This window comes from Thunnus thynnus, chromosome 5 (genome assembly GCF_963924715.1).
Source record: "Thunnus thynnus chromosome 5, fThuThy2.1, whole genome shotgun sequence".
In the NCBI taxonomy this organism is placed as follows: Eukaryota; Metazoa; Chordata; class Actinopteri; order Scombriformes; family Scombridae; genus Thunnus; species Thunnus thynnus.
In genome coordinates, this window is record NC_089521.1 from 32,311,445 (window position 1) to 32,333,473 (window position 22,029).

General features: G+C 38.7%; 1 protein-coding gene across 2 annotated transcripts; it reads right to left on the reverse strand.

Annotated features, from left to right (window-relative positions):
• Positions 1-8: 8 nt before the first annotated feature.
• On the reverse strand, positions 9-20,843 carry LOC137183614 (L-fucose kinase). 2 transcript variants are annotated; one of them, XM_067590789.1, is made up of 24 exons: positions 20,305-20,843; positions 19,977-20,089; positions 18,917-19,068; positions 17,619-17,669; positions 17,411-17,536; positions 17,046-17,118; positions 15,004-15,101; positions 14,691-14,771; positions 13,855-13,974; positions 13,429-13,600; positions 12,480-12,586; positions 12,271-12,372; positions 11,253-11,426; positions 10,466-10,539; positions 9,392-9,747; positions 7,688-7,931; positions 7,435-7,601; positions 6,356-6,583; positions 6,117-6,260; positions 4,796-4,915; positions 3,123-3,310; positions 2,130-2,229; positions 1,072-1,295; positions 9-155 (listed from the first exon to the last, which is right to left on the reverse strand). In XM_067590789.1, the coding sequence occupies exons 2-24, from the start codon at positions 20,056-20,058 to the stop codon at positions 84-86; spliced, it is 3,255 nt and encodes a 1,084-aa protein (XP_067446890.1). In that variant the 5' UTR covers positions 20,059-20,089; positions 20,305-20,843; the 3' UTR covers positions 9-83. The 2 variants fall into 2 exon arrangements, with proteins under 2 accessions (XP_067446890.1, XP_067446889.1); XM_067590788.1 differs by having other exon boundaries at positions 19,977-20,842.
• Between the last annotated feature and the right edge of the window lie 1,186 nt (positions 20,844-22,029).

Consider the following 22,029-nt stretch of genomic DNA (forward strand, 5'->3'; position numbering starts at 1 on the left):
TACAGTGAGAGACATTTACATGTGTGTGTGTGTGTGTGTGTGTGTGTGTGTGTGTGTGTGTGTGTGTGTGTGTGTGTGTGTCCTCAGGATGGTGGTAGGACAGTGATCCCATCCATATCCAGCTCCACCGAGTGAACACTGAAATCTCCTAGACCCTGAAAACAAACCAAATATCACCACGGTAACTAATCAGTTAAATATCAAAAACTATTTAAAATATAAATATAAATTTCTCCCTTTTGGTTTCTGATTTTTCTCAAAGGAAAACACAGGATAAGTGACTTACAGAGCTTTCATGTCATTTAAATGAGAGTACACAGTCTGTCAAAACCAGATTTTGCTGAATGGTTAAAACTGATGATAGATATTGAATCTCTAATCACAAAGACGACTAATTACAAAGGGAAGTTTTATGAATTTTGGTCTAATCTTCTGATGTAGATAAAGGAAGAAACCTAACAGGAAGTAAATATTCCCATAATTTGATTTTTTATTGTTTTTTTAAGGAAAATGTGCTACTTCATTTGTTGATACATGCTGCCCCCTTATTTACTTATTTATTTATTTATTTATTTATCTTCATTTGTCTCTACAGTTTACTGTTTTTTCTTACCGTACTTGTAGCTAATTCTGTTTGCCCAGATTTATTTTGTTTTGTTTGTTCTGTTATTTGTTTTCGTTTATTTACTGTGATAAGTGGTACTGTTTCATTTTGTTTTGTATTTATTAAAAAAAAGTTATTAAAAAACTAAATGAGACAAAATAATAATAACAAAATAAATAAATGAGATAAATGAGAGTACACACATCTGATTTGTGCAGCGGCTAAATATCACAAATTTACAAATTTCATAAAATCACAAGTTTGTGCCTTTAATACAGCTGTATTGTTGTTTTTCCAAATCATAACTATTCTGCAAAATCAAAGACTAAATCATTGAGCTGGCTGTAGTTTGGTAACAGAAGTGACGGAAATTATTGGTTTGCTAGTAAATGAAAGTTTTAATTAAGTATTAATCTATCTGTGGTTTGATAACAGACATGACATCATTAAGGTAGATGTGCTCTTACTGGTGTGTTGTTGAGGACCTGAAGCACCGCCTGCTGCTGTCGAGGCTCCCGGGTCAGCAGGTAGAGGAAGCCGCCCCCGCCGGCTCCGGCCAGGCTCTGACCCAGGACTAGCGGCGTCAGAGCCTCCATCATGGCCCTCACTGAGGCCGGCTCACAACCGGGAGCCATGAGCTTCTTCTGCTGCCACGAGCGGTCCAGACACAGACCAAGTCCGGACAGAGAACCTGCAGAGGGTGGAAAAGAGCTCATCTTTTAACCAGCTTTGATTCTTCACTGTCTGGGGCTCGTCAAAAGGCATTGTGGGAAATGTAGGATAGGATGAGCTGATATAGATAGAGAGGAATGAATAACCTGGTTCTATTTAAAAGAATAGTTCCAACATTTTGGGGAAATACGTGTCATACTCTTTCTGGTGGAGAGTTAGATGAGAAGATTAAAACCACTCTCATGTAAATATGAAGCTACAGCTAGCTGCCAGTTAGCTTAGCTTAGCATAAAGACTGGAAACAGGAGGAAACAGCTAGCTTGGCTCTGTCTAAAGGTAGCAAAATCCACTTACCAGCACCTTCGAAATACGTTATATCTTGTTTGTATAATACAAAAAGTTAGTTATACGTACAGACATCTGATCTGTACAGCAGATACATATCACAAATTTCATAAAATGACAAATTTTACTACACTTTAACACAGCTTCTTCTGGCCTTGAGTGTTCCACCTACCAGCAGCTTGAAACATGTTATATCTTGTTTGTTTAAACTACACAAACTTACAAAAGTTACAGTTATGTATCAATAGATTCTAATCTTTTGGACATTTTCATAAAGAATGCCTTGTTGTAAAAGATAACCATAAAAGCAGTCTAACAGTCTAACAATGTACTAAATCCTTGGAATTATACATCTCATTTCATCACAAGGTCTAGTTAATAACTATTTGTAGTGTCTTTACTTTGTGTATAAAATTGATTTTATTTGTATTATTCTAGTGTGTTAAGCTGGTTTCTTCATTTTTTTTCTTCTACAGTAGTAATTTAAGTGTGTGTTGAACAGTCTCACCATCTGTACATGCTCTGGCACAGTCCTCTGAGTTAGCCACCAGCTGCTGGGCGTTCTGAACCATCGAGGGCAGGCGACTGTACCAGCTACGCACCACATCCTACAGACAAACCATCATCATCATCATCATTACTGCAAAAGAGATCTCGATCTAAGTGAGACTACCTGATTAAATAAAAGTTACAATAGTAATAATAATAATAAAGAATGGCTCTCCACTGCCGACAGATGGACCTGTGTCCAACAGCTGGCACAGTTACTGGTTCAGTAACAGATTTATTACAATATAATATGCAGGAGTTATTGAGCAAAAGATGACTCTACTGAAGAAAACCTATGAACATGGAAATGAGTGGTGCATCTTCCCAGAGGAAAATCTTCAACTTAACGGTGAACTGCAGGTATTTTTCACCTCAGTGTGTGTTTCCAGGTGCTCTTTGTGTAACAGGTAGAATAAAGCCTTTTGTAGCTCCAGAGGGACTTGATGATGTCACTGATGATATAATCTGAGTCAGCATCAGTGGGGCTGAAGACTACAAAATGAGAAATGAGGTTACCAGACCTCTTTAGCCTGCACCTCATCTCTGCTGGAGGCTAGCACGTCCAGGCTACATTAGCTATTGTTAGCATGTGAATCTCCAATCGAACTGTTGGTGCATTGTGGGTAATTTTATAGTTTTAGCTTTTTTTTTTTTTTTACATATTTTGTAGCATGTTTTATGTATTTATGATGTTTTATGTTCTGCTCTGTGTTTTAAATGTTTTCTTCTAGGGGGACAATTAAGTTAAAGTTGATTATATCAGATTTTGTGTTTTATCTTCCCCCAAATCAATTAACACAACTTTAAACATAAACAAAGTGTGTTTTATTAAGAATAAGCTATCTGATCGATTTGTTTACATGAAGTGTTTTATTCGGATTAAAGACTGATGTGAAATAAAAGACTCCATGTAAACACAGAGAATGAGACTATAAACAGAAAGAGGTTCAACCTGCAGCAGGTTACGAGCCAGGCGAGTCTTGCCAGTGTACACCAGCAGGAGGTGCTGCTCCAGAGACACCAGGAAGTCCTCTGGAGGACTCAGACGTTCCACTTCAACCTGCAGGGGCAGAGACGCTTTGGATCGACCGACCTTGACTCCGCCCACCAGACCTCCGACCTGATCCTGCCAGCCTCCACCTGGAGGAGGAGGAGGAGAAGAAGAGGGAGTTCAGTCCAAACAGAGAAGCAGTAGACATGAGTGAATTTAATTGGAAAGGTTGTTTTGCTGCACTCATGTCATATGTGATGGATGCTTGAGATGGAGAACACTCCCATGTTAGCGAGTGTTCACATCACCGGACAACTCAAGATTTGAAGAGTTGGTCATGTGAGGGTTAAAAATACTTTAAAAGGATAGGTTCACAATTTTTCCTCATTGTAATCATTCCCCCTGTTCATATTGACTATTAAAAGATCCCCTTCAAATGTGCTTTCAATGTAAGTGATGGAGGCCAAAATCCACAGTGTGTCCACACAGTCATTTAAAGGTTGATGTGAAGCTTATATGAGGCTTCATCAGTCTGAGTTAGTCATATCAACTGGATATCTGACACATTTACAGTCTTTTTAGCATCAAATTCCCTCTTTGTGTTTCCTCGGACAGTGTTTCCCTGTTGAGCTGCAGGTGGAAGTATAGTAACAAAAAGAGGGACTTTGGCACTAAAAAGACTGTAACATTGAAAGATATCTACTTGATTTGACCCATTTGGACGCTGAAGCTTCATATTAGCTTCAGATAAACTTTGAAATAAATTTTTGCACAGAAGGCTGTGGATTATGGCCCCCATCACTTACATTGTAAGTTAATTATAAAGGGATCTTCTAATGGTCAGTATGAACAGGAGGAATGATTACAGGAAAAAAAACATGTTCTAATGTTCATTTGGGCTCCTGACTGTCCTTTGATAACATGAATGGCAGACTGTGGCTGAAAGGTTTTCTACGTGTAATTTCAAGTTATAATAAGAATGTTGACATTAACACTATCTACAATATGGTTATACTATACTGTGATTCCCATTTGACATAAATGCAGCATTAGCCAATATAAACATTTGTGAAAGGAGTGATAAAAGAGATAAAAGTCTGTGGTTGAGATGTTTTAATCATTTATCAATAAATAAAAGTGATCTTAGTGGTGTTAAGAATGATCAAACATACACTACATGGGCAAAATATGTGGACACCCAAACATTACACCCATGTGTTAGTGTAACATGTGATTCTGACAACATGTTCATTTATCTACTGGTATAACAGCCTCAACTCCTCTGGTTTCAGATTTTCCAACACAAGTTAGAGCCTGCAGGGATTAGTGAGGTCCAACTCTGATGTTGGGTGATCAGGTCTGACTGGTGTTGGATGGGGTTGAGGTCAAGACTGTGCAGGACAGTCAAGTTCTTCCACAGTAAACTGGGAAAACCATTTCTATCTTCGAGTCATGTTGAAACAGGAAAGGGACGGACAAAAAAAACTTGACATGAAGCTGGACAAACACTGTTGTTTATAATATCACTATATACTGCAAAAGGACCTAAACCATGAAAAACAGACTAAAAATAATTATTTTTCCTCTGAAAGCTTCCTGGAAGAATAATTCGACACAATCAGAGAGCTACAGACCTGTAGTCAGTATTTGTTCCAGGTACAGGACGGCGTGGATGAGTGAGTCTGTGTCGTAAGTTTGACCTGTGCATTTGTAGACTGCAGCCAGCAGCGCCCCCGCCAGGATACTGCTGGTACCTGCCGGACAATGGGTGATCAAACTGAGATTATAACCCATTCAGCCTTCATGCTCTCCCCTCACCCACCGACACATGAACTTAAATGATGCACAGAGGAAACACGGATTTTGTTAGATTGACTTGATTTGGTTTTGAGGATCTTGATTTCGTTTCCGAATAAAATCTGCAGCTTGACTTCATTGTATAAAATATTAGTAGTTTCACATCTGATAATTAATATATGAATATAATATATCTGATACTTAAATATATGTTGTTTTTTCAAGCCAGAAACAAAATAACAGTGGCCTAAACAGCACGTTGTCTTTTCTTGATGCTAAATGTGGCAGTTTGTTTTAGCTTCGGTTATGAAGGTTTCCCTTTCTAATAAGTGTAGTTTTGTATTTCTGATGACAAGTATTGTGGATTATTTATTTCTATTCAGTTTTTGATTTCTGTTGTAGCTGCTGTGAATATTGTTTTGTATTTGATGTAATTTTATGATTCGTGGTAGATGTAGTTTTTATGTTTTGTGGTAGATGTAGTTTTGTGTTTTCTGGCAGAAGTAGTTTTATGTTTTTGGTCATTGTAGTTATGCACCATAATGATACATGTAGTTTTGTAATTTTATTTATAATTAACATCTTTTTCTTCTTGTTGGTAGATGTAGTTTTTATGTTTTTTTAGTTTTATGTTTTCTGGCAGAAGAACTTTTATGTTTTTAGTCTCTGTATTGATGTACTTTAATGATACATGTAGTTTTGTAATTTTATTTATAATTATCATCCTTATCTTCTTGTTGGTAGATGTAGTTTTTATGTTTTTGTAGTTTTGTGTTTTCTGGCAGAAGTAGTTTTATGTTTTTGGTCTCTGTATTGATGCACTGTAATGATACATGTCGTTTTGTAATTTTATTTATAATTATCACTTTTTTTCTTCTTGTTGGTAGATGTAGTTTTTATGTTTTTGTAGTTTTATGTTTTCTGGCAGAACTAGGTTTATGTTTTTGGTCATTGTAGTTATGCACCATAATGATACATGTAGTTTTTGTGTCTTTATTTATAATTATCATTTTTTCTTCTTGTTTGTAGGTGTATTTTTTCTGTTTTGCTGTAGATTTTGTTCATTTGTAGTAGATATAGTTTTGTGATGGATTTAGTTTTTGTGGTTAACATTTTGGTTTGTTTCTGCAGTATTTCATGTGTTGGTTGGTCTCTCACCCAGTCCTGATCCTGTGGGCAGCACTGACCAGCTGTGGAGCTCCACCCCTCCTCCCCACCGCTGCATCAGCTGTTCCCCCAGAGAATGCTGGGAGGAGAGAGACACCAGACCGCTGCACACACACACCGCCTTCAGCAGGGCTCCTGCAACGCACAAACACATCAACACACACAAAAGTCAGCGCTGAATTAAATCCTGTTCGTCTCATTTAACCAGTCGAAACACAATCCGTCCCTACCTGGTGCATGCGGCTGACAGTAGTCCTTCAGGTCATCCAGGCTGTCACAAACCGTCTCCGTGGAAACCCCACTGTCCCGCTCTCCAGTGTTGCTGACCAGCAGGAGGCGGGGCTCTTTGATGCGACGAGCCCTGGCACCGATAGGACGCTTCCCATCAACCTTCACTGCAAGGTTGGTCACGGAGCCGCCGTGCTCAAAGGCGATGGGAGGCGTGTCACTCCAGCCACCTGAAACCGAGACATGGTACTCCTTACAGTGACTGTGTTTCCACTGATGTGTTTTTATGTGCATTTTCATTTTGTGCTTAAAAAAATCTGAGTTGAACCACCAGACATACAGACAAGTAAATATCTGTAAAAAAGTGCTTCCTGTTGTCTGAGGTCCACATGGTTTTAGCTTTGACTGCTGCTCTTTTAATGGTGTTGTCTCGTTGTGTCTTCTCTTCTTCTGCAACGGTTTAACAGCATCGAAATTACTAAATTAGCACCACCCACTGTTTATCTTAATGAACCAACTCCTAATATTCACATAATGGTAGAGGATGGCAACATGCATTTACTAAATTTTCTTTTGATAATTATCTGGAATTAAAATGATAAAATTTGTGCCACCTTTGAATAGAAACTTAAATGGAAACTTGGAGTCAGTAGGACGCTCAACAGTCCCTTGAGATTTAACTGTAAAACACTGACTTTTCTGCCAGTCTACAACTTCAACTTGCTCCGACATAATTTTGTGTACAACATTGATTGTATTTGTTTTATGTACCATGAAGGAGCTGCACTAAAATGAACTCTGTCATCCGACTGCAGGAATTCATGCAACAAGAGAGGACAGCTTCCCTTCCATTGATACCTTGGTGGGACGAATATCATCCAGGCTGGCCAAATCTTCTAGAGTGTTGTGAAAATATTCGTAATGTCTTGGCAAATTGCTTTGGTTGGAGCATGTTGTCGCAACCTTGGCAGGTATTTTGAGACCGTAAATGTTTTTTGGGACACTACACCTGTCGACCGATGGCTATAGACAAAAGTAGCAGGATAAATTCAACAATGGTTGTCGGAGTTTGTTCACTCACCTGCTAAATCCAGTCTGGCCGGACACTCCACTTCCTGCCACTCCTCAAGGGGTGGGACTTCACCCTGGCCAATGGAGATGAACCTCTGCGAAGACATCACAGCCTGTCGTAGCAGCACCTGGCCAGCGCCCTCGTAATGTCGTGCCGCTCGAACCAGCAGGTCCGGCCTGTAGGGGGCAGTCACAGGAAGAACAATATCAGTCATTATCCACCAATAAAAAAACTGAAAGAAAACCAAAAGAGTGAAGCTCACCTGCTGAGCCAATGACCTCTCTGCGTAGCCAGGGCTTTGACTCCGCCCCTCAGGTTACCCTCCTCTAACAGGAAGTAGGCGGAGCTCCAAGCCTCGTTAGCAGCTGGCCCACTCCTCAGCCCCCCCTTACCCCCCGCCATGCACACCAACACATCAGCGATACAGGAGAGACAGCGGGCAGCCACGCCCAGCTCTGCACCAGGCTCCGCCTCCCGCTCTGGCCCCGCCCCACTACCTGCGGCGACTGAAAGGACATGTTCAGAGGAGAAGTTCCTTTGGTTAATTCCAGCTAATAATAGAATTTTATTTTTCATATCCTAACACACACACATTTAAAACAACAAGTAAACATTATATCTGAGTAGTTAAAAAAAAGTTGTATATGAAGTAAAGTGTGTTTGATTTGGATTTCATTTTTAATTGTTGTATATATTAATTTTTAAACTTTGCTTTAAAACGATTTTATAATTTTGATCATTTGCTTTTATGCTGATGTTAAGCACCTTGAACTGCCTGTGTATGAAGGGGCTATACAAATAAAACTAACTTGACTTAAAAACATCAATTCACTATTTTACGGTTATATTATCCAACCGTAAATCACAACCATTTTGGCTCTGAACTGTTGCCAGGCAACCAGCCTGGAAATTACTGACCCCAGCCAAGAACTAGAAGAGGCTCATAACGTCCCATAAACAGGAGATTTGTTGGGCCTACACTGGCACATTTACAGTGATGTTGATTAATCTGCATTGTCCCTGTAAAATAAATCAATCAATTTTAAAAAGAATCAAATGGGATCCAACATGTTAATCAATGAGCTTTAGAGGTACTGGTAGGTGGATTTTGTTATATTTAGACAGAGCCAGGCCAGCTCTTTCCCCCTGTTTCCAGCCTTTATGCTAAGCTAAGCTAACCGGTTGCTGGCTGTCGCTTCATATTAAGTGTACAGACATGAGAGAGAAATCAATCTGAACATCTGGAGAAGAAGAGAATTTCCCAATATGGTGAACTTTTTCCTTTAATAAAATGTCTTTCTTAGTCTTCATTATTTAATCCTTAATTAGTATTGTGGAGGTACTATTACTTGTTTGGTGCATATTGCTCCTCAAATTGTTTACTTTATCATGAAAATAATTAAAATAATTAGCAATTTGTAATGGTTGTGTCAAGAATTTTCCTTCCACTTCAAGATATGCTGGGCAGGATTTGGGCCTGTGTCCCATCATGCCATTTACTAAACTCCACAATTTTTTCTTGTCATTCTTTACATTTTTAATTTAATTTTTATTTTTATAGAACAATTGCTTTTCCTTTTTGTTTAATGTCGTTGCGTAATTCCATAACCTCCTATAAATTTGCCAATCAGACTCATAACTTGTGTGATAGCTATATTTTTTTGCATACTTTATTTTAATTTCTTTTTTTCTAAAGTGAAAAGTGAAGTTAGAAAGCTCTGTTTTGTAAATTTTTGAAATACGTACGTATTCCCCAATCATCATCTTTCACTTGTTATAAACCCATTAAAATTAAAATTGTTACAGACAATAAACGACTAAAAAACAAAAGTTAAAACATTTGTTAACATTAAAAAGGGAGAAGATTATCACAGTGATGCTATCTGTAATTCTGTAATTTATAAAGAAAAGACAGTAGAAGAATAAAGAGAGCTCAAAACATTTATATAGTAATTTTGTGACTCACTGCTGTCCAGTGTTTCCAGCAGCGCCCCCTGCTGGCCTCCCAGTGCTGCCGCCCTGAAGCAAGGCAGCAGGCAGACGTCTGTCCGACTCGTCAGGGCATCAGTCACTCTCCTCCTCCCCGCCAGGAACAGTAACTCATCCCTCCACTGCAGCTCCGCCTCCTGATGGGTGAGTGACAGCACCTCCTTCAAGGACAGTCTCCATGCCTCCCTCCACCTCCGCAACCAGCCAACCCCCCCCAGCAGCCAGCCGACACCTCCCTCCAGACCTACAGCACCTCCTCTAGGGTGGAGGACCGGGAAGAGACGAGCCTCTAGCAGGGAGCGCTGTTCTCCTCTGACCCACAACTCCTCCGGCCTGAGAGGAGAAGAAAAAGATAACCATTGAACTTTATTCTGATTTAAACTTTGTTTCCACTGCCTCTGATGTTTGTCCTCACTTTATCCTTCCAGTTATTACTTGTAACTATGACAACATAAAGTAGCTTTTAGTTTTTTTAATCTCTTAGACTTTTTGGTTCTTTTCTTCTTTATTTGACTGAATTGAGCTTGTATCGTAATGTTTTTACTCTGACAAACAATGAAAAAAGTGATGAATAAAATATAAATTTTCACGAGTCACTAAAACAAAAATGGATGAATTCCACATAGATATTATTTTCAGTTTTTTGTGCTTTTGGAGCCATTTTTATTTTCTTTTTGTTGCTATTTATTTTGACAATTTTGTTATTTTCCGATTTCTATATTTAGGCTGTTTTGCTTTTTCTTGTTTTGTTGATCAATGTGATTTTAAATTGTTGTAGTTTTTGTTTGGACCTCATGAAGACCAGCAACCACTTTGTGGAAGCTGATGGGAATAAACTCAAATAACTGTATTTTATTGTTATGTGATTTTTTTCTTGTTTTTAAAATTTTCTTTGACTTTTCTTTCTATGTTTTATTTGAAAATATACAGTTGATATATAAAATATACAGTTAATTCCAGGGTAGCTCATTAGTACAGAAAATACCTAAAAGAATTTCTCTCCTTTGGCAGACTTAAAATAATGTTTAAAGGTCAAAGGTCAGAGTCCTACTGTATTCCAGTTCTGCTGTAGAAGAGGCTCCATCTTTGGTTGAGGAAGGAGGCGTTGCTGTCATCAGAGGAGACCTGAGGAGGAGGAGGAGGAGGAGGAGGGGGTCAGGGGGGAAGCTTACGTACAAAATTCACATCTTCAAGATATCTCTGGTTCCTGACTTTGAAATGTGATGCTGCTCAGTGACTTGATAGATACTGTTCATATTTTATATCTTAAAGGACAGGTTCACAAGTTTTTTAAGTCTGTCTTAAAACAACAGTCAGGTGTCCATAAGAACAGTGAAAGAGGTTTTCCTCGCTGTAATCATTCCTCCTGTTCATACTGATCATTAAAAGATCCCCCTCAGATGTGCTTTCAGTGTAAGTGATGGGGGACAAAATCCACAGTGTGTCCACACAGTCATTTTATGCAAAAATGCATTTAAAAGTTGATGTGAAGCTTATATGAGGCTTCAGCAGTCTGAGTTAGTCATATCAAGTGGATATCTGACACATTTACAGTCTTTTAGCATCAAATTCCCTCTTTGTGTTTCCTCGGACGGTGTTTCCCTGTTGAGCTGCAGTGGAAGTATAGTAACAAAAAGAGGAACTTTGGCACTAAAAAGACTGTAATGTTGAAAGATATCTACTTGATTTGACTCATTTGGATGCTGAAGCTTCATTTTAGCTTCAGATAAACTTTTAAATACATTTTTGCACAGAAGGAGGTCAGATCTCAGTTTAAAAAAAGATGAACTCATATTCAATCCCAGTCAAATATGGGTTCATTATGTCCTGTTTTCTACCTCCAGGTGGTCCTGAGCTCCCATCACTGTGTAGACGTTCAGCTTCAGTTCTCCCAGCTGAATTCGATGTCCCTGTATGATGATGTCACTGGCCAGTGCCAGCTGCCTGATACACGGTGATGTGGACAACTCGAGACCCGACAGTAGACAACCTGACGGGACTTCCAGAGGACCCTGTGGAGAGGTCAGAGGTCAAAACATTTTGATTTGTTATAGCACTAAAAGCACAGCTGGAGAGTAACGTCATGCACTATACCATGGTGAAGAATTTATTCAGTCATCATCAAAGTTATTAATTGCGCCTGTGCTTTTCCTGCTCAGACAAGTCAAAATCTCTGCTGTAAAAAAGGTCAACAGGCTTTGTGGAGATGATCAGGTCTGTGCAGAGTTGCACAAAGCAACTGGTTCGATTTGTGTCCGACTTGATCTCATTGTGCTCTTACATCAGCAATAATGACCTCACAAGATCAAAACAGCAGCAGTTCTCCTCAGTGTTTCAGGTACTTGGCAGGTCGGTTGTTCCTGCATCTTGGAGAAGTTGCCACAGTTCTTCTGTGGATTTCTGTGTCTCAGCTGCTTCTGTCTCTTCATGTGATCCCAGACTGACTCCATGATGTTGAGATCAGGACTATAAGGGGGCCAAACCATCTGTTGCAGGACTCCTTGTTCTTCTTGTAGCTGAAAATAGTTCTTTATGACTCTGGCTGGATGTTTGGGCGCATTGTAATGCTGCAGAATGAATTTGAACACCTCCCTGATGGCTTGGCATTATGGATAAAAATCTAAACATTAAAGTGCCTGAAACTTCTGCACAGTACTGTATATCTTATCATTGTAATGTGAATATTTTTCAGTTTTGGACTGTTGGTTGGACAAAACAAGATGCTTGATGATGTCAACAACAACTCTGGGAAAATGTGATGGACATGTGTCACCATTTTCTGAGACAATTATTCAAGAAAATAATCTGCAGATTAATCAATAATGGAAATGATCATTAGTTGCAGCACTAACTGACCTGTAGGTGGCAGTGTTGCACCACTGCTCCAGTCGCCACGGCAACATCTCCCTCCAGAACGCTGTTGATCACCCGACCTCCTTCGCTCACGCCGCTCTTACTCTGGAGGGAAACAGGAAACCAGGTGGCGTTAAAGAGACACGCTGAGAGAAGTGAGGACCTGACTGGGGACACTTTTAATGATGCTGATGAGGAACAGGAAGTGACACCTGGATGTGTGAGAGAGTGTTTCCATCTGTCCAATCACAGGTCAGTCGGTCGACATGTTGTTTACCGGACAGAGTCAGGTAGTCATAACGACCGCCGGGAACGTAAACTGTCAGGAAGAGAGAACAGGACACATGAGGAACTGACAGAAGACAGGACGTTTGGAACTATTTAGTGTCAGTTCAGACTTTAAGTTTAACCCTTTGAACCTCCTCTCTCTTCATGTTCAGAATAAGTTCCAGTCAGTTTGCATGTGAGTGGCACATATACATGGTTATTAAGCAGTCTGACATTGTTTGGGTTTTTAACACACAGCTTGTCTGGAGACCACATTCTTGGATTTTTCTTTTTATTATTTCCATTTGGGATGAATGAGTTTTGCCATCAGGGTTCCCATCATGCTTTGAGTGATGGAAACATGAATAATAATAATAATAATAATAATAATAATAAGTATACTAATAGAGTAGAGTTTTCACAATGGAAAAAGAAATAGATATAATTTTTATAGATAGATAAGATTTTTATCAGTCATATCAGACACAAAGTATTATTCAAAGTATTTTTATATGTCTTAAAACACGTCTGGAGGGGATCTTTCAGGTGAGAACAGAGAAACTTTCCTCCTTCAGCAGATGAATATGAAAACATACACAGCACATACATCACTCTGAGAAGAGAACAACATCACAGGCAACGAACAACGTCAAACACTGTTTTTTTGAGTGGAGATGAGTTTAAGTCACACTGATTCCAGCTGTGTATTTACAACATCTGTTTGCTCCAATTTGGCTCAAGAATACAACTCTTGTTTGAGTTAAGATGACCTGCACACAAAATCTACAATCTGCACACGTCTGCCATCGTCCACAGGGTGGCGTTGTGTTTGTTTGGTGTCAGAACTTCATAATAACAGAGCCAGTTTAAAAGTTAACTAGACGAGACACCCACCCAGTCTGAGTGGAGCTCCTCTCAGGATCCTCCACAGCTCCGTCCTGCCGCTCCTCACTGCTGCCCCCTGTGGTCCACCAGCAGAACTGCAGCCGGCTCTCTCTTCACTCACAAACTGATCCTGAGTCAGATCTGAGCAGAGACACTTCAACACGTCCAGGAAGAGAGAGATCTGAAGAATGACGAAACAAGAGGCACTGAGTCAAATTAAAACAGCTACAATGATGTAATTATTTAAGACTATTTATTTAATATTTGAAGAGAATCTTCTGATTTTGTGATATAAATTTTTCCATATTTAAATGTCCTATTAGTCAAGATATCAGGTAACATGCATGCATTACAGAACATGTTTTAAGATGTTAGGTTTTTATTCTGATAAGTTATCAAAATAAATTCAAGACAGAAAGAAAGAGAAACAGGTACCTGGAGGGGCGGAGCTCCAGAGTCCAGGCCCAGGTAAGTGCAGCCGTCAAGAGGAGGAGTGACGTGAGTCTGCAATAACTTCTCTGATACAGACCTGCTGAAGAAGACTGGACCTGACACCTACAGACAAACAGACAGACAGAATTAATTAAAGCTGAGACTTGACACTTCAAAGTAGTATCCATTATTTTATTTCAAATTCAGTGTGCTGAAACACAGAGCCTGAAGAACAAAGCGTGTGTAACTGTCCAAATGCTACTGTCTGGACTGCATGTACAGAACCAAAAAAGTTTTCATTCTTAACAATATAACTAATTGAGGACTTTTATTTAACCTGGACTCTTATCTAACTTTTATTGACTTTTTTTCCAGCCTTTTATGTTTTATGCAAAGCACTGAATTGCCTTGTAGTTGACACATGTTATACAAACACACTTGCTGCAACTTAAACATAAAATTTCACTTTCAGAAGCTTTTCCACCACAACAAAAGGAAAATATTAGATAATTGTATGTATTTGGAGCTGTTTTGCTGAGAGAATTTTAATGGGTCAATAAAAAATCCTATTTCCTACTTTCTGGTATGGAGCCATATGGATAATTTAATTTGGTAAGATTTTGATAGTTTTCCGTCAGACACTTTTCCCAACACCCCATCCTGACTGTGATTTTGGGTGAACTGACCCTTGAAGAAAAATTCATACAAGCATTAAACTTTAGCAAGGAGCAGCTTAAACCAAAACACTTAGCTAAAGTAGCTGCTTTCATTGGTCAAACCCCACCTCCTTAGAGAAAGTGTGTTTGATTTTACTATTTATTGCAGGAAGGAGGACGCACCAGTGGCACTTTCCCATCAGGCAGCACTGATTGTTGGATCTGCTCCTTTGTCCCCTTGTAGATGATGTCTCTGACCTGACCCTGCAAGACAAAACAAACACACCTTCACTCTCACTCATTCATTAATGCTACAAAAGCTATTAAACAGCAAATATAATATGATAAACTATAAATGTGTAGCACAAATAACACACTGTTCAAAACAACACACTGAAGTAAAAAAAGAAGAAACATACATATAAAACATACATATGAAACACACAATAAAGATAGGGACAAAAAGAAATGACATGAGTGTAAATAAAGTGTGCACCTGTTGGTCTGACAGGTAGACTCCATGATTCACTGCGTAGGAGACTTCACCTGGTAACGCCAAAACACGAACACCAGAGAAACCCTCCCAGGACAAAACTAAAACACACACACACACACACACACACACACACACACACACACACACACGTGCACACAGAGGAAGTTCAGAAAATAGTTACTAATACTCATCAATGGTTTATATTACACAACAGCAACAGAGGATACTTGATTCTGATTGACTGGAGGGAGTGCATAACTTTCAAATAAGCTCTTGGCTCTGACAGTGTCTTCATCAGTGTCCATCTGTTCATCATAATTGTATGCAGTGGTACAGTTAGAGTACTATAACTGTATAATTGTATGCAGTGGTACAGTTAGAATACTATAATTGTATAATTGTATGCAGTGGTACAGTTAGAGTACTATAACTGTATAATTGTATGCAGCGGTACAGTTAGAATACTATAACTGTATAATTGTATGCAGTGTTACAGTTAGAGTACTATAACTGTATAACTGTATGCAGTGGTACAGTTAGAATACTATAACTGTATAATTGTATGCAGTATTACAGTTAGAATACTACAACTGTATAACTGTATGCAGTGTTACAGTTAGAGTACTATAACTGTATAACTGTATGCAGTGGTACAGTTAGAGTACTATAACTGTATAACTGTATGCAGTGGTACAGTTAGAGTACTATAACTGTATAACTGTATGCAGTGGTACAGTTAGAGTACTATAACTGTATAACTGTATGCAGTGTTACAGTTAGAGTACTACAACTGTATAACTGTATGCAGTGGTACAGTTAGAGTACTATAACTGTATAACTGTATGCAGTGGTACAGTTAGAGTACTATAACTGTATAATTGTATGCAGTATTACAGTTAGAATACTACAACTGTATAACTGTATGCAGTGGTACAGTTAGAGTACTATAACTGTATAACTGTATGCAGTGGTACAGTTAGAATACTATAACTGTATAACTGTATGCAGTGGTACAGTTAGAATACTATAACTGTATAACTGTATGCAGTGGTACAGTTAGAGTACTATAACTGTATAACTGTATGCAGTGGTACAGTTAGAATACTACAACTGTATAACTGTATGCAGTGGTACAGTTAGAATACTATAACTGTATAACTGTATGCAGTGGTACAGTTAGAGTACTATAACTGTATAACTGTATGCAGTGGTACAGTTAGAATACTATAACTGTATAACTGTATGCAGTGGTACAGTTAGAGTACTATAACTGTATAACTGTATGCAGTGGTACAGTTAGAGTACTATAACTGTATAATTGTATGCAGTGGTACAGTTAGAATACTATAACTGTATAACTGTATGCAGTGTTACAGTTAGAGTACTATAACTGTATAACTGTATGCAGTGGTACAGTTAGAGTACTATAACTGTATAACTGTATGCAGTGGTACAGTTAGAATACTATAACTGTATAACTGTATGCAGTGGTACAGTTAGAATACTATAACTGTATAACTGTATACAGTGGTACAGTTAGAATATTATAACTGTATAATTGTATGCAGTGGTACAGTTAGAATACTATAACTGTATAACTGTATGCAGTGGTACAGTTAGAGTACTATAACTGTATAACTGTATGCAGTGGTACAGTTAGAGTACTATAACTGTATAACTGTATGCAGTGGTACAGTTAGAATACTATAACTGTATAACTGTATGCAGTGGTACAGTTAGAATACTATAACTGTATAACTGTATGCAGTGGTACAGTTAGAATACTATAACTGTATAACTGTATGCAGTGGTACAGTTAGAGTACTATAACTGTATAACTGTATGCAGTGGTACAGTTAGAATACTATAACTGTATAACTGTATGCAGTGGTACAGTTAGGATACTATAACTGTATAATTGTAAGCAGTGGTACAGTTAGAATACTATAACTGTATAACTGTATGCAGTGGTACAGTTAGAATACTATAATTGTATAATGGTATGCAGTGGAACAGTTAGAATTAGCTGACCACACACTAACCAAAGTCAGGAGGTATGGTGAGGATCATGTCGGTGCTGCAGACCCAAACACCAGGAGGAGAACCAGGACAAATCTGCATAAGTCAAAGAGAGAGAACCAACAGCTTGCTCAGTGGTTCACAGTAAACAGCAGTGGCTCTAACATACAACCTTGTGGTACACATGTCAACACAATTTCAAAGCTTAATCTCCAGAATCAAACCAGAAGCAGCAGCAGGATGCAAGCAGTCATCTGTGCAACTGAAAATGTAGATTGTTTCTATGTTTTCATCATTTCATTATGTATGTGGTTTGATTTCATAGCTACAATGTAAAGTGTCAAGTATTCTGTGTAAGATTTGTTCAACAAATAAAAAGCATCTCAACCTGGTTACTGAGGCAGTCCAGCAGCAGGTCCAGACAGCAGACCGGAGCCTGGACTTTCTGGTCGTGTTTCTCTTGAGGCAACCAGCAGAAGGCTCTGCTGCAGGAGCTCCAGGGGAAATCACGACCCTGCAGAGAGAAAAACTGTTGTCTGATCTGAAAAACAAAAAACATCTACAAAACAAAATGTGACAGCAGCAGCTGTACGCACTGTGTGGAGGATGAGGATGTGAGCATCATCTAGGACGTCAGCTGTCACCACCTGAAGGAAACAATACAGGAAATCATACTTCTTCAGTCAAAATGCAGGGACCCTATAATCAATTAACAAGACATTATACAACAAGATTTAGGAATATTGTCTGTGTTAATATCAGTGTGAATAACTATCAGTGGTTGCTTAGTGAATTAACTTTATTTTCATTTTGTTGAGGATTCAGGTCTCTGATTCAGTACAATTTTGAGGTATTTCCATTTTCTACTACTTTATAATTCTAATCCACCACATTTCAGAGGCAAATGCTGTACTTTTTACTCCTCTCTATTTATCTGACAGCTATAGTCACTAGTTACTTAAGGATTAAGATCTGAAATCGAAACTAGACATGCAAGCAGGTATACCTGGGTCTAAGAAGTGCAGTGCAAGGTCTGCTTCAGCATTGGCCATGGAGTCCGAGTCTTTGCTAAAACTAATCTCAATAAATACTTTTGAATCCCATTTATGTGAACTGCGAACACATGTTGGAGCCAACTTCAAGTTTTGTGAGTCTTGCTTGTTGGTTTTTACGGAAACATGGTTTCACAACGATGTGCCTGACACTTAAATACAAATTGATGTGTTCTCCCATGTTAGAGATGAATACTTTGGTAAAAAGGGTGGAGGGATCTGTCTCTGTATTAAAGACAGCTGGTGCTGTAATTTTGCGATCAGAGACAGTATATGCAACTCTGAACTGGAACTGCTGTGGATCACCTTGAGGCCACATTACTTACCAAGGGAATTCACCAATGTATTTGTGGGTGTTGTGATCCAATATTTCACCAAAAGTCAAAGATTAGAGAAAAATCCAAAAGCTGAAAACTGTGAAAGTTGAATATTGGACCAGAATTGGCTTCCAAATTAGCTGTGATGTCACAAATCATGCTCATAGACCGACCCCTAAAAATCTGATTTTCAGTGAGCAAAGAGAAAGTTCTAACTTTCAGCAGATGAACATGAAAACAGCCTTCCAGTGTCAAACTCTGCACATACATAATTCTGCACAGTGAAGCCCAAACATCCAACTGTAGGAACAAGAATAAAAACATTTTTTTGAGTAAAGGGGGACTTTAAGTAAAGGATCTGAGTCCTTCTTCTACCTCTGCTGATACTGATATTACTGATAGTAGGCTCCAATGTTAATACTTAATCTGCGTACCAGTAGGACCAGTCTGAAGCAGTGTAACCAGTATCTCAGTGTAACCATTTTGACCAGTAATTCTGAGCAGTATATTCCCAGTATGACTCACAGTGTGTCCAGCTCTGCTACTCAGGTGTTCTGCAGCGACCAGCAGAGCATTGAGCGTTGCCCCGCCGCTGCCCACCGGCTCCTGGCGGTCCTGCACCGTCAAAACCAACGCATCCTGAGACAGAGAGCCACGCTGCTGCCGCAACTCCAGTTCTGTCACACACACACACACATTTAAAAACATGTTGTAGGCATTCAGGGTAAGGCATCACAGTGGTTTAGATCGTACCTACAACAAAGATCTGCATCAGTTTTGACAGTTTGAGCCTTGAGGGGAAGGTCACAATTTTTCAAGTCTGTCTTAAAACAACAGTCAGGTGCCCATATGAACACTGAAACATGTTTTTCTTGCTGTAATCATTCCTCTTGTTCATACTGACCATTAGAAGATCCCTTCATAATGACCTTACAATGTAAGCGATAGGGGACAAAATCCACATCTGTGCGAAAATGTATTTCAAAGTTTATCTGAAGCTAATATGAAGCTTCAGCGTCCAAATGAGTCAAATCAAGTAGATATCTTTCAACGTTACAGTCTTTTTAGTGCCAAAGTTCCTCTTTTTGTTACTATATTTCCACCGCAGCTCAACAGGGAAACACTGTCCGAGGAAACACACAGAGGGAATTTGATGCTAAAAAGACTGTAAATGTGTCAGATATCCACTTGATATGACTAACTCAGACTGATGAAGCCTCATATAAGTTTCACATCAACTTTTAAATGACTGTGCGGACACACTGTGGATTTTGGCCTCCATCACTTACATTGAAAGCACATTTGAAGGATCTTTTAATAGTCAGTATGAACAGCAGGAATGATTACAGCGAGGAAAACCTCTTTCACTGTTCATATGGACACCTGACTGATGTTTTAAGACACAAATGAGAAAATTTGTCAAATTATCCTTTAATGTTTTTTTTTAGCAACGTTAACAAACATTAAATGTGTGTCTGACCCATAGGATCTGAGGGTCTGACCACCATCAGCGCCACCAACAGGCCACGCGGTGTAACTGCAGAGGATAAAGTTCAAAGATCGTAAAGCAGCAGATGATCCTCACCTCTCTGGAAGGAGTAAACGCTGTCTTTATGCTGACAGGTGAGGACGACCACCGTCCACCTGAAGCCGCCGCTGCCGGACATCTTCTGACGGCTCACAGCAGCTTATAATGTCCTGAAATCACTCCAAAGATCATAGCCAAACTGATACTGTAGCTACACTTTGTTAAACGCTGTATAACCGTTAACCACCACAGGAGCGGTAAGATGGATCACATTCTGACAGCAGGCAAACAGGAGCAGCAGGGCGGAGTTAGCCCAGCAGGTTATCGGGGGAAAGTAAAACTAACGGACCCTATGGGCTTAACCTGTTTACATAAAATGAATTACCCGTAGCTGAACAGTTCTGGAGACATAACATCAGACGTTCTTGTTTGCTTTCTGTTTGCTCGCTCGTTTAGTTTTGACTGCTCGGGCTTCCGTAGACAACGAAACGTCGCGTTTGATTTTAATCTTTGGACCTCTCGACGAGGCGGTTAGTTAATGGATAAAGGCGATAAAACGATGTTTCTGTTTGGAATTAAAGCTAAATAATTTATATTTTGAGTGAACGCTAAATATCACGGAGGGATTTTAAGAGCATCTTCGGGGAAATTTATTGCTCAATAAAGTGTTATTGTTCTAAATAAATCTATTTCTTGAGCTCTTGAGGTGAAATTGATTTATGTCCCGGGGCATCCTGGCAAGGCGGGGCGAGGCTTGGCTCAAACAGGAGTCGCATGAGTAGTTTATTCTCTTCTTTGGGGAATAATTTTACTCCTGAACTATTATTTTAGTTTGCTGTAGTCTATCCTCTCTGAAATTCAGCTACCCCATTCTCAGAAATCTTTTTATTTTTTATTGAACATCACAAACATTGCAGACATTCAGCATTTAAATTGAAAATTGATTGAAAATCTTTACTTCACTTTTTACTGAAAGTAATAAAAATCAAAAAGCAATTACTTTTACTTTTTTTCTGAAAGAAATAGAAAATCCCAAAACTGGAGATACAAAGTGTTTACTCAGCAACCAAATCAGTTCTTTTATTTTAGATACCTGAATGAACATTAGCTGAGAAATGTAAATAGTGTAAAGTAACTAAGTTTATTTGACAGCTTTAGTTACTTTTTAGATGAAGATTTGACACAATGGATAATATAACAAGTTTTTAAAATACAACACATTGTTAAAGATGAAACCAGTGGTTTCCAACCTTTTTGGCTTTTGACGTCTTACAAAAAGCAGTGTGTAGTCGGGGTCACATTTCAGATGTCTATGAGTTGTTAACAGCTCCACCAAATGTTTATTTTTCCCTCTAAACTTCTCACATGCTTTCATTTCAATAAATGATCAAATGATCCAATATTTCACCAACAATTAAAGATTAGAGAAAAACTGAAACAGATTTGTGCATCAGAACTTTTTTTCTTCTTTCCTCTCCCATTAATCATCTCACGATCCCTCAGATTTATCTGCTGACCCTTTGGAGGGGCCCGACCCCTAGGTTGGGAAACACTGGACTAAACTAGCTAACTGTACATAGAGTAGTTGAAACTAGTTCCACCTCCAGCAGCTACAACAGTAACATGCTGCTCTAACACTGATGTTTGAGAAATAAAATAATAGTTCAAGTGCTTTAAATGATGATGAATCAGTATTATAAAATAATTAACTTCATTCTGCAAAAGTCCAAAATAATAATGTGGAATTATTCCTATGGAAAAAATATAACCTACCTAATACTGTAAAGCTTAATAGCAACATAAGTAGTATGGTGAACTTTAAACTGAAATAATCCAAAAATGTAATGTGTACAGTAATTAAAATTACCCAACAAACAATCAATGAGCACTTAATTGGAACACCTTTGCAATCTAATGCATACATTTTCAGTTTTTGCTGATATTGTCAGAAAGGTGAAAATCCGACTTTAAGGTGGTAGTAGGTGGTGGTGGTGTATTGGATATTGAAAAGTGTTCCTAATATTTTGTCCACCTCATTAACTTACCTGAAGTGGACAAAATATTAGGAACACCTTTCAACTAATGGCTGAGCGCGTCTGTGTCACGTGAC

Excerpts from the sequence above, each read along its gene's own strand:
- LOC137183614 (XM_067590789.1), bottom strand. The coding sequence starts at position 20,058 with ATGTCCGGCAGCGGCGGCTTCAGGTGGACGGTGGTCGTCCTCACCTGT. Across the intron at positions 13,975-14,690 it reads CTGATGGGAAAGTGCCACTG|GTGTCAGGTCCAGTCTTCTT; the intron begins GTGCGTCCTCCT and ends GTTTGTCTGTAG. Across the intron at positions 13,601-13,854 it reads CTGGAGCTCCGCCCCTCCAG|ATCTCTCTCTTCCTGGACGT; the intron begins GTACCTGTTTCT and ends GTCATTCTTCAG.